At 43.8% G+C, this 12,581-nt stretch overlaps 1 protein-coding gene across 1 annotated transcript in view; it reads left to right on the plus strand.

Annotated features, from left to right (window-relative positions):
* RASAL2 (RAS protein activator like 2) overlaps positions 1–12,581 on the plus strand; it is a 184,420-nt gene that overhangs the window by 122,629 nt on the left and 49,210 nt on the right. The window contains exon 5 of the mRNA XM_014943486.1: positions 4,158–4,267. Within this exon, the coding sequence (XP_014798972.1) occupies positions 4,158–4,267 (110 nt within the window). The remainder of the gene's footprint in view (positions 1–4,157; positions 4,268–12,581) is intronic.

The raw sequence follows: 12,581 nt of genomic DNA on the forward strand, positions 1-12,581 counted from the left end.
TCAAGTCTTTTGGGAATGACCAATAGGTGCACTCTTTGTTGGAATAATTTTTATCCTTAAGTATGTTCTTTCTCTAATATTATAATTTTTTCTATACAGTCAACTCTGGATAGCCTTATTTAACCCCAGATAGCATATTTATTTCATTAGGGAATAGATTATGTTCAATTAAACCAAGAACGTGTTTAACTAATGTTAAAGCAATGCCAATTTAAAATCGTGCATGCACACAGAAGTGAATAATCACGGTCCCTCTCTAAGTGGGATTTGGAATGATTCAGTATAAATACTTTTGGACTCCTGCTGAATTGGGTCAGCTTTGTCTTCTTTGCCCTTAAGGGGAGAGAAACATGTTACTCTGTGTTTGCAATTTGAGTAGCCTGCGAGGTACTGGAATGAAGCCAGAGTCCACCAGATCTGAATCCCTGTAGTTGGGTTTGTTACCTTTTCTGCTGAGAGGTCAGAATATATGAAAGTGCCTTTGAAAGCGCTATACATCCTCTACTTGAATTCCAGCAATGGCCCCAAGAGAAGCCCAAGAGCATCTATTGATTACAGGTTTTTTTCAAAGGCACTTTTTCAATACCAGGACCAAGAAAAGTGCAGGAACATGGATAGAGCTTGAATGGCACACACAGCTAAAACATTTCTTCCCTTTTGACGGTACCTTTTTTCCCCAGCATGTAGATTTGTGGGAGGTTTTTTGGCAGTATCTAGATATTAGGCCTTTTCTTTTCCACTTTATTTCCTATTTCAGGAGAATATAGCAGCTTTCACCCCTGAGGAGCCTGCTGGCTGGCAAGCCGCAGAAATTGATGGGCAGCCTTAAACGTAGCACTACCTTCTGACACAGAAAACAGATTTTCTCTTCCTTTGTCCCCTGCAGCACCATCCCACAGGGCATCCCAATTCTCTGTGCTGCCTATGGGCAGGCACGTGTCAGGCTCTAGCACGTGTGAGCAGGTTGTTTCCTACTCAAGTATTTGGGAGAGGACAATCTGCATATGCTGGAAAGATCCTACATCCAGCATCAGGTATGAATAGGCTTTCAGTAACACATCACCGTCCAAATCTCAATGGAAGAGAGGGGACAGGCCATCTTGCTGTGTTTGCTGAAGATGTCACATGGTTGTGAATTTGGTGGGATTTTTTTTGCACTTGACAACTGAGCAGGACTCACTTGGTCGTTCATCAAAAAAATCAGAGTGAGAATGAATGTGAGGACAGAGAGAACCCACCTTCCATTGTGTACAGTGAGGGGAATTGTGCATTTCAAGGACGAGTGAATTGTGTGGAAGCAGAGGGAAAATCTGAATGAAAAGGCACCAAGAATAACAGAATGGGGAAAAGTAGAGAGATTGAAGGTTGTGCTTGTTTAAAAGGAAGAGGATACTTTTTTTTTTTTCAAAAGGAGCACTGAAAGTGTGAGCAGATAAAGGCAATTATGAGACTGGACAAGCAGGTGTGAGGACAGAGGGAATCCATCTTCCATTGTGTACAGTGAGGGGAATTGTACGTTTCAAGGACGAGTGAATTGTGTGGAAGCAGAGGGAAAATCTGAATGAAAAGGCACCAAGAATAACAGAATGGGGAAAAGTAGAGAGATTGAAGGTTGTGCTTGTTTAAAAGGAAGAGGATACTTTTTTTTTTTTCAAAAGGAGCACTGAAAGTGTGAGCAGATAAAGGCAATTATGAGACTGGACAAGCAGTTTAGAGGTGCTTGCTGTGTATGTCTTCAGCCTGACCAAATGTGAGCTTTGCTCTATTTTCCAACAGTTAACCTGGCATTCACTATGAGAAGAGAGTGATAGCCCTTTCCTTGGAATACTGTAGAATTGTCCCTTCCAACTTCCCAAGTTGGAAGGGGTTTAGAGGTGCTTGTGGTGTATGTCTTCAGCCTGACCAAATGTGGGCTTTGCTGTATTTTCCAACAGTTAACCTGGCATTCACTATGAGAAGAGAGTGATAGCCCTTTCCTTGGAATACTGTAGAATTGTCCCTTCCAACTTCCCAAGTTGGAAGGGACCTTGAAAGATCACCCTGATAGCCCTTTCCTTGGAATTCTGTAGAATTGTAGAGTAGCCCAAGTTGGAAGGGACCTTGAAAGATCACCTGGTCCAACCTTTTCTGGGAAAGGGAGCCTGCATGAAATTATGTACCATCTTCTCCAACTGTAGATAAACCTCATTTTCTTCCTGAAGTGGTGAAGGAGATGGGAGATTTTTCAGACTAAAAGGTTACAGATAAAGTCATCTTTTGTTGTGATGGCCTAATTCTTACAAGTCTGAGAGATGAATAAATCACATACTTCAGCCTGGCTGAGTCACCTGGAGCCAATAAAACATTCTTGCTTTGTCGGTGTTCTGCATAAGAAAGAACAGGGGACCTTGTTTGTCTCCAATTTGCTGATTTCTGTATTACAGGAGGCAGCTGTGGGCAACATCTGTCACCTGTCCCAAACACAGCTTGTGGGGGCTGGCCTTGTGAATGTGTTCAAAATTAGCTGTGCTCAACTTCTGTCCCTGCAAAACGTGGATGATGGGAGAGAGGGCTGGCCCCAGCTGGCTGTCACTGTCCCTAGACCTTTACTAAAGTAAGGGTGTAGATCTGATGGTTCAATCCACACCAAAGGGACATTCACTTGGAGAAAATTCTAGCAACCTATAACTGGTCTATAATATTCTTAACAAACGTGGTTTCACTCAGGTGTGTTTGGTTAAATCTTATGCCAGCAGTGCACAGGGGACAGCGGCTCCACGCAGCTGCTCTGTGAAGGAGCAAAACAGATTTGACCACTAAAATGTTGCTTAATCCTCTTGGATTAAGAACCTCTGTATTTGCTTGGATCATGCCAAAGAATGTATCTGTACGTCTGTCTGCGAGCCCTGGAAATATTTTGACACAACATAGCTTATTTAAATTGCTTATTATGGTCAAAGTGATTTAAAGGGCTATAGGAGAAAACCAAATGTGCGGGTGTTGGTATGTTTCTGTGATTTGCCCAGACATACAGATGCACACACCCCTTTGTATATTAGTGGTCAGAGGTACTGGTGTTACACTACTGGTAATACAGCAGTAGCTCTTGATGATATCTGCAAGGAGAAAACCATGAGGAGAGGATGAGGGCTTGTTTATCTGGGAAAGAAAAGGCTAAGGGATGATCTAAGGCAGGCTGCTGCGATGGAGAGGGGAATTACAAAGGTGATGGAGTCAAACTTTTCCCCATATTGGCAGATGCTATAATGAGGCAGCAGCTGCAGATTGCTGCTTGGGAGGTCTTTATTGAGCACAAGGAAGATTTGTCTCCCTGGAAGGGTAATGCAGCACTGGACTGAGTTGCCTGGGGAGGTGGTAAAATCTCCAGCACTAGAGGTTTTTGCAATTTAGCTAGGCAAAATGAGAGTTAGGCTGTCCTAGTGTTGGCAGTACACCCACATCGAGCAGGAGGTGGGCTAGATCATCCCCAGAGGCTCTCTCCAGCTAAAATGTCCTTGGCCTGCAATTGTTTGGTGAACAATTGTAGTTCAGAAGACAGATTACTTGAAGATTTAGTATTTTCAGATCACAGGTAGATTTTTGAATTGAATATTTGTTTCAGAGCAATATCAGGATTGGTATCTGCAGTCACTAGTATGTGAAATCTTTCTGAAACTTCAGTCCTGGCTAGTGAGACTATTGGAATTCCAAATTATTGTAAGACTTATCTGCTATATCTAAATTAAAAAGGACAGCTTGGGTGTAACTGGGTGCAATAGGAGCTCACAATAAAGGACCTCTTGTACCCTTAATGTGTCCAAGAATTAAAAACATGTCATGTAAAGGGGAGGTAGGAACAAATACTGATATCTAAGACTACTCCTTAATAAATGTTAATTGTGGGGTTTTGGGTCTCTTGTGTAATAGTTGGAATTCATTGAAGTATACCTGTAATGTGAGTTGTGCTAATTATTGCAACTTGAAGCTTTCACATACTGGAACTGTCATTGACAATCTAGCCCTGCCTTTCTCCCTGCTCAGAGGAATCCCAGTACAGCACGCTCTGTAATCACTGTCAGCGGGAATCACTGCTGAGTTTGGACTCGGTGACAGTGCACTGATTGATTTATTACTGGCAGCAGTTTCCCTGTTTTCACTTCTGCAACTTCTTATTTTAGGGCTTCTTCAGTAAACGGCTGAAAGGGTCTATCAAGAGGACAAAGAGTCAGTCAAAGCTGGACAGGAACACGAGTTTCCGGCTCCCGTCTCTCCGCAATGCTGATGACAGGTAAGGTTCAACACGCCTCCCAAAATGATCTCTCCTTATCCAGAGGCACTTTGCAAAATCTACCTGCAGCACGCACGTGCACTCACAGAATGAGTGCCCTTTTCTGCATCTGTTTCAAATAAGATGCAGACTTGAAATTTCATGATGCAAAACCAATGGATTGATCAGCTGTAGAGAAATTTGCCGTGGTGCGTGCAATACTTAGCCACAGATCGGTGCGGCGGCCAATAGGAGGGATTATGCTGGTGCAGGCAGATCAGTTCAGCCAGCACTGGCAACCCAAAAACACGTACGGTGCAGTTCAGGCACATTAAGAACCCTTGCTAATGTCAGTCGATTGTTTAGTTACTGCAGTGTTACTACAGTGAACAGACGGTCTGTTTTTCAGAAAACTGGAAAACTCAGTAACTTCTGACCATCTTAGTGCTCCATTTGGTATATTCTTGCTTGTTTAGTTTCTGGCTGGCATTTCAGACACAGAGTGGATTGTTTTTCAGCCTGGAGAAGAGGAGGCTGAGGGGAGACCTTATTGCTCTCTACAACTACCTGAAAGGAGGGTGTAGAGAGATGGGGGTCAGTCTCTTTTCTCAAGTCACAGGCAACAGGACGAGAGGAAATGGCCTCAAGTTGCGCCAGGGGAGGTTCAGGCTGGATATTAGGAAACATTTTTTCACTGAAAGGGTTATCAGGCATTGGAATGGGCTGCCCAGGGAGGTGGTTGAGGCACCATCCCTGGAGGTGTTCAAAAGACGGGTTGATGTAGTGCTGGGAGGTATGGTTTAGTGATGATGCTCCTTGTTTGTTGTGTGGGTGTCTATTTTTGTCAGTTAGGTTGACGGTTGGACAAGATGATCTTTAAGGTCCCTTCCAACCTAGAAGATTCTGTGATTCTGTGATTCTGTACATGAGGCAAGCAAAAGCTCATACACACAGTTTTCCCTAACTATTTGTAAAGTCTCTTGATTGTTTTCATTAAACATTACTGTGTGTTACGTTCCACAGTAGCCCAGCAGGAGAACTAGACTGAGTGAAAAATAGGTTGCCCTGTACTTAACGCCACGGCAGGCTTCTGCAATTTTACATTGTTTAGTGCATTTTCCCTTCTCCTTTAGCTGAGTTGAATTCATTAGCTGTATCTCCCATGCTGTGCTGCTTCAATCAATGGTGCTATCTTCTTCATCCAAAAAGCAGCATCATAAAATCATGGAGATAGCATGGCTTCGGATGCTAGAGGTCTTGGTAACTTCAGGAGTCACAGAAAAGACTCCGATGTGGCTAACGACGACTAGCAATGTGGGTGATGTTGCTCCTATAGTCATAGTAATGTCCACCCAGTCTGTTTTGAGTCAAGTTTTGTTATAAATCCCTATTTTCAGGGAGTTGCAACATGGCTATAAAAAGCAGCTCAGTGAGCGTAGGCGTGTTAGATAATACCACCATGTGATAAAGTACCTGTTATTTTTACCGTTGTTTGTAAGTAACTTTGCTTGAAGTTCTGTAATGCAAAAATCTCTTTGCCTTAAATAACATATTTGTCTTTACTCAACTTGGTACTCATGGTAAATATGGACTGATGGTACTTCCTTTTGCAGTCTAAGGGAAATGCTGTCGTTCTGGGAAAGCCAATAAATTTAGCTTTGGTTGGAGACACTGGGCCTGAATTGAAACATTGGATTTTCTCTGATTGCAAAGCATAAAATCCAATGCATGCAGTGATGGCATTAAGCATAGCTGGTCTGTTCTGTCAGTCCTCTCAAGGCTCCTTGGCATGGATTTAAAAAGGAGGATCCAGGAGCAAATAAACTGAGAAGTTCCAGTGGAGGTTTGGGGGACAGACCCCTGGCAGGCTAATGGTGTGCAGGATGTTAAACAGGGACAACCTGGTGGTTGCTCTTTGCTTTCAATCTGGTCACCCTCCTCCTTTGGCCTGCTCCACTGCTCTTGTGTCTGTAGGGCAGGAGACAGAACAGTGGTTTGGGGGGGTCTTGTGACTCGATGAGGTCGCTTGCTGCTAATGGAATGAAGCATTTTTGATAACCAGTCCATGTGGTCCTCCTCCTTTCAGAGGTATGTGTGCTGAAGTGAACAGAGGGCATTGAGAGTAGCCAAGCTATGTGGAAAACAAGCTGAGCTGAAGTTGATTTGGAGATAAATCTTTGCAGAAATGATTACTGCTGTTCAAAAGCGTGAGCCTCACCTCAAGCTGGTTGAAGCCTCGTGCTGCAGGTGAAGGCCACAAGTTGCTGATATGCTTTTTCCAAAAAGAGCTCGACAGCACTACTCAACCTTGTTGTTACCTTTTGTTGGAAAGATTGAAGGTTTAATGCTGTTTTTTTTTGCATTTGTGGTTTAATCAGACAATGCACTGATTGAATATATCAACTTTGAAAGTTTAGGGTTAGGGATACTACTTTTCTAATGGTCAGTTCCACTGTAAAGTGATACTTGCCAATGATTTCTCCCTTCCCTCAGAATATATTTCACTCTGTATCTAAGGGTGCCTGAAAAATGCAATTGGTGGGTAGAATAGCAGGAAAAACAACTTGGAAACCATGTGGGAATGAGACACTGAAGATGAAGAACAGATTAGTGTACTGGGAAGAGATGGGCTGGAGGAAAAGGGAGGCTGAAAAGATTGATTTGTGTTTAGAATTATGCTGTTGTTTGTGATTTCTTCCAATGGGACAAATCAGGGACAACTGTTTCTGCATGAAAGAAGATAACACATAGCAGCTGGCTCTGAATTCATGGGAGGGAATTGCCATTCTCTCACCTTCTGCTCTCCCTGCTTTCTTCATGAGTCTCGATCTGTTGCAATAAAAACTTTTCTGTCCTACCCTGGTGAATCAGCCCTTTCCCATTTTAAGCAGGTGGTGTTAGGTGATGTCATGGTGTTATACAGGTTTTCAGGGCCAGGCTGACTGATAACATCTACCTTTTCTTGCTCTGACAAATATAGGAGCCTTGTCTTCAGAGAAAGTATCATATAGCTTTATAAATTAAAACCCTACAAGGATTAGAAGGAAGTAGAGGCTGCTCTCATGTTGCTTTTCTCCTGCTTTTGAGGTGTTTGGGTCCTGTTAAGAAACAGGAGATGTTTATAGATAAATACCTATAAAATTAAAATGAAAGAAGATTAGTTATCCCAGTGCACATCAAGGTTTGGGATACCGTAGCACTGCATGCCATTCCAGATGGTGTCATCCTGACATCCTGGTGACATCCTGGGTGCTGTCTGTTCAGAGTTGATTTAAAATAGAAGGATTCAGGAATGCTGTAGGACAAGAGATCAGCGATTGGCCAACCCAGTGTGACTGGGTTCGTGGATGGGGAGAGGAGAGAGCTGTGTTGCCCCTCCAGAAATAAGCCCACCATGGGTTGGGTGAGCATCCAAGTGCCCTGGATGAATCCACGGCCTCTCAGTCTGTATCACTTCTATTGCTCTAGGTTCAGGTTGTTTGCTGGGTGGTCTCTTTTACTTGAAAATTCATGGTTTGTCTTCATAAGGTGCTAACATGTGAATGCTTAGACTCTGCTTGGTTGTGGCCTGTGCCAGCTGTGAATGTCAGGTGTGGCCAGTCCAGCATCTCACCAGGTTATCAACAGCTCTCACCATGGGGGTCTCTGGCACCGTGTTACCATATCATCTCTCACAGCTTTTCCAGCCTGTTTCCCACTGCATTCTTTGAGCTCTACAACCCACACATTTGTCTCTTAACATTTTCTCAGTGTCAGTAATATATAAAACATGTAAAAAAGCATGGGAAAAGATATACGGAAAATTACATTTGGAAGGAGACACCAAGTATTTTCGATTTGCAGCCAGGAATTTGAGAGCATTTCCAAGTTGGCCAACAGTTCTCACCTCGGTTTTGTTTACGGCGAGGGAGCAAAAATGGTTGAGCCTGGCTGCAAGATGGTCTCGGCGACGGCGGTAAAGCTCTGCGGACAGCTGGGAGGGTTTTGCCCTGTTGGGATTTACTGCCACGTGGGAATCCTCCTGCTTTACTAAAAGTCATTTTATGGCATTATGAGATAGTGGTGGAGGAGCGCAGGATCCGTCGTGTGCTCGGAATGGGTCCTGGCAGGGTGCAGGGAAGCGAGTAGCCATGGCTCTGGGCTTCATGGTGAAACGGTATCGCTGCTCAAACGACAGCTTTTTCTACTTTCGGTGAGTTCTTGCTCCTCCCCCCCCCTCCCCGGTTTCTTTGCAGGATGAAAATAGCCCAGCTCATATCAATAATAGAAGCAAATCTTGCCGTATTTTTCATATTCATTCACTCATTCTAATTTAATGCCGGTTTTCAAGAAAAGGTGGGTTGATTTTGATCCTGATTTAGATGTAAGGATAAAAATCCGCGTTACACAATGTGTTATTAAGGCTTGACTCACTCGGAGCTCGTATTCATTCAGCGTGTCTGTTTCTATCAGCGTGCTGGAGTGTGGGGAAAGGGAGGAGTGGTTTGTTTCTGGAGAGACGTCTCCCTCCTGTTTTGCTGAACGTCTTTCTTTCAGCCACCTTTTTTCAATCCTCATGCAGTTTTGTTGATTTTTTCAGTGAAAACTGAACGAGACCTCACAATGTTAAGCCTATTATCACAAACCTTCACCTTGGTGCCAGCCTGCTCTGTCACACCTGCAAGCTCAATTGGCCCCTTTATAAAAACATACTTCTTAATGGCTGATGCTTTTCTGTGAACCCTGGGCTCCTCCACATCACATTCACCTATAAATCGCTTAGTGGTGAAATGAAATGGAGTTGGTTAAGCATCTCTGGTCCAGCAAAAAAAAAGAATCTGAACCATTAATAGCAGAGACTAAGGTTGCAGTGGAGTGAGGAGAACGGTACCACTGTGAAATCCAGCAGCCGTGTGAGGTGTCTGTCAGACAAGCTGGGATCTGTAGGGAGAGCAGGCAGGCAGGGAAGGGTTTTGCAAATCCAGGATTCAAACAATGAGGCTTTGGGTAGGGCCTTGCAAGAAAAGACCAGAATCTCAACGGAAGGCTAAAGCCATGGGCTCAGAAAAAGTCAGCGTTTAATTGCAGCTGAGTCGAACTCGCGTCTAAAGAAGTTACCTAAAGTTTCTGATTTAAAAAAAAAAATAAATAATGTTAATAATGGAACTGGTTAGACTTAGAACTCGCGTCTAAAGAAGTTACCTGAAGTTTCTGATTTAAAAAAAAAATAATAATGTTAATAATGGAACTGGTTAGACTTGTAGAATTGTTGACCAAGTAATAGGATGTTCTGCTAATTGGCAGTTGGAAAACTGAGCGGGGTGTGGTGCCGACAAAATGAAGGCTTGGACGGGGGAACCCTGCTGCTGCAGCGCTGGGACGAGCGCGCCTCTATTGCGGGTGGTGCTGCCGACCTTAGGGTCCAGTTCAGCAGGGCTGGGGTGCTGAGCAGCAGAAAGTTCACTGCCTTTACGGTCCCAGCTCCCTCCTGTGACTTTGCGAGTGGCTAAGTATTGAATTCAACTTTCTGATCTCGGGGAGTGTCTCTAAACACACAGGTATTGCGCTGGAATTACTTGAAGCCTGCAGACCTACAGCTCCACGTAAGACCAGAGGAGTCGTGGCTTTAGCCAGGTGCTTGGGCTGAACAAAAAACTCTTTTCAGAATTCTTTGCCTTCACACCTCTTTGGGATTCTGTTCCTTGATAGTTCATTTCTATACATTTATTTTCTATCTTTTGGATTATTGACATCCACAGGCTTGTTTTTTCCAAACAATATAGTGCTCTCCCTGGTAAGCTCAGTAATTGAAAGTCTTTTGTGCTTTGTAGGTTGGCTTTTAAATAGGTCAAAATCAGCAGGAGAGCTTCATAACCAGAGCAATTAGGATTTTAACCCTTTAGCCTACATGCCTTATAGACAGTGGAATATAATAGAAGTTGACTAATAGGCTGCTGTGTGCTGTGAGCGGCCACTGAAAGCCAGACGTTTCTAGTTCCCAGCTTACAGCTGAGATCTTCCTGGAGTGGAAAATTACTGAATTATGGTGTGCAAGGAGGAGAGGGTCAGTTTGGGGTTGGGCCAGCGAGATGGTTTTGTTGAAGAGATCTTTTTCAGTACAGTTGCATGCTGCTGCCAGGTCGGTGGTTTGGGGCAGTGGCTGGGCTCTGATTTAGAAGGAAATGATGCAGCTCTAAAGACTAGTACTCCAAAGCATGTGAAAAGAGGTGAGAAGTTTAAAGTGTTCCTTGATGTGTTCCTTCTCCACCTGCTCTTCCTATCAGAAAGAAATTATGGAGAATACCTGTGTAAGAATTGTTTGGTGCTGTTGGTAACTATTTGTTCTGAACTCGTATGTTGATCCTTTGCGATCTTTTTGTTGTGTGCAGTAGTCGATAGAAAAAGCAGCGGGGGAAAAAAAGTTGATCATCAGAGGTTAATTATAATTTACAACAGGATTTGTGTTGTTAATGGAGCTGTTTAGCAGAAACAGATTTGTACAAACAACCCTTCCCCCACCTTTTGCATGTGCGATCTTCCTGTTTACAGTAATCTGCTTCTCTGGGATTACCTCTCTCTTAACAGAGACTCTAAGCAATAGTCATTTTACCAGTAGCTTCCTACCTGATACAGGAAAGACTCTGCTAATTCAGTCCCTTTGCTGGATGTTGGCAAGTAAGTTAGAGGCACCAGTTTATTAACTGTGCCTCTGTGCAAAAGGGAAGCCAGCCAGCAATTTTCCTTCATTGTTACTTACAGCTTCAGAATATCAGATGAGGCTTTGAAGTGGCAGAGAACTATTATTTCTGTATAATTATTGCCTGGATTGACTGGGATGCTGTTGATTTAGGCACAAGTCGATGATTTGCTTTGCAGATCTATCAATAGATGAAATATATACCATGGTGCTTACAAATGCTTGTACTCGTGTTTGTAAATGCATGTGGTTGCATCTAACCAACAACTTTAAGACATTGCTGTGGTGTTTGTGGAAGATAAAGTGCCAATTCTAAGCCACTTAATCAGTTTATTGAGCTATTTTAAATATGGTAACTGCAAGGGATAGCTGAAACACATAGACATTCCGCAGCCCCCGGAACCTGAGTCAACAAAACTACCCGTGCTCCAGGTGACCTGCAACAAAAGAGAATGTTCAAAACTAGCTATTTAGAGGAGCAATGAAGCAGAATAGATGCTACTGAAAGATTTAACTTGTGAGATGGCTGTACCTGCCTTTGCCCTCACCCTATCCCCAAAGGCTTTTCGGAGGCATTCTTGGAAGATGCCTCGCTCTCTCCACTCTTTAGCTGTCCGGGTCTCGTTAAACTCATTATAGGAAAAGAAGAGGAGGGACTTCTTTCTTTCTTTCTGGAAAGGTCACCTTTGCTGCGTATCCCCGTGCCTGCTGCTGCTCCTGGCTGCTGCCCCCCCCTCTAATCTCCTTACAGGATGCTGCACCATGGCAACACACACCCAGGAGCCTCTTCGTCTCACCCGCGGGGCCGGGTGGGAGCACAGCCCAGGAGGAGAGAGATTTCTTTACCTCTGCGGCTGTGACTTTTCTTCTTGGCCCAGCCTATCTGCCTGGCACGATGCTCGTCTCAAATTTGTAACCTAAGGCTTGAGGAAGAACTCCTCTTGGACTTCTTTGTGCCTTTCTCCCTCTCCCGTCAGGATTTATGGTCTGAGATGTAGCCCAGAGAATGAAGTTTGAAAAGAAGGGCTGTGACATGTGGCACCGCTATGATTTGGGGATGCACTGCTAAGTGGCTGTACGATTGTTTCATGTAGGTGTGCTTGACTTGTCTCATTCCAAGTGCAGCCTGTGCTTAACTGGGATTTGTAAAAATCTCTTTTTGCTTCTCCTTTATTTGGTACTTATTTCTTCTTTCCTTCCTCTTTGCCCTCTTTGTGACCACTCCGTGCTTTTCTTCTCTGACAAGGAGCTTAGGCTGGAGTTGACTGCAGGCTCTCAGCCAGCTCCCCTGCATCATGCACTGAAGTACTTTGTTAGAACTGGAATTGCTGAGAGTTTGGGATAGGGACGGAAGCCAAGTGACCTCAGCAGTGCTTTCTTGAGAGGAGAAATTAGAGAGGATTTTGCAGAGATGATATTAAAGTGGTGTATCGCGGTGTGTTTATTTTAGACTTGCCCTACCTTAACTGCAGCAAGTGTTCAATTATACATGGCTGAGGTTTTAGGTTTGCGTTGGAACAGCTGCTGCTGTAACCTGTTATAACAAAACATGCACAGAGCAGCCAACGCATTTGTACCAGTGCTGCTGGTTTGCATTTGAAATCAGTGTCTTTGTAATATCCCTCTGATGAAAGGTTTTTGCTGCCTGCACCTAGGTCA

This window comes from Calidris pugnax, unplaced genomic scaffold (assembly GCF_001431845.1).
Source record: "Calidris pugnax isolate Ruff unplaced genomic scaffold, ASM143184v1 scaffold63, whole genome shotgun sequence".
Taxonomy (NCBI): Eukaryota; Metazoa; Chordata; class Aves; order Charadriiformes; family Scolopacidae; genus Calidris; species Calidris pugnax.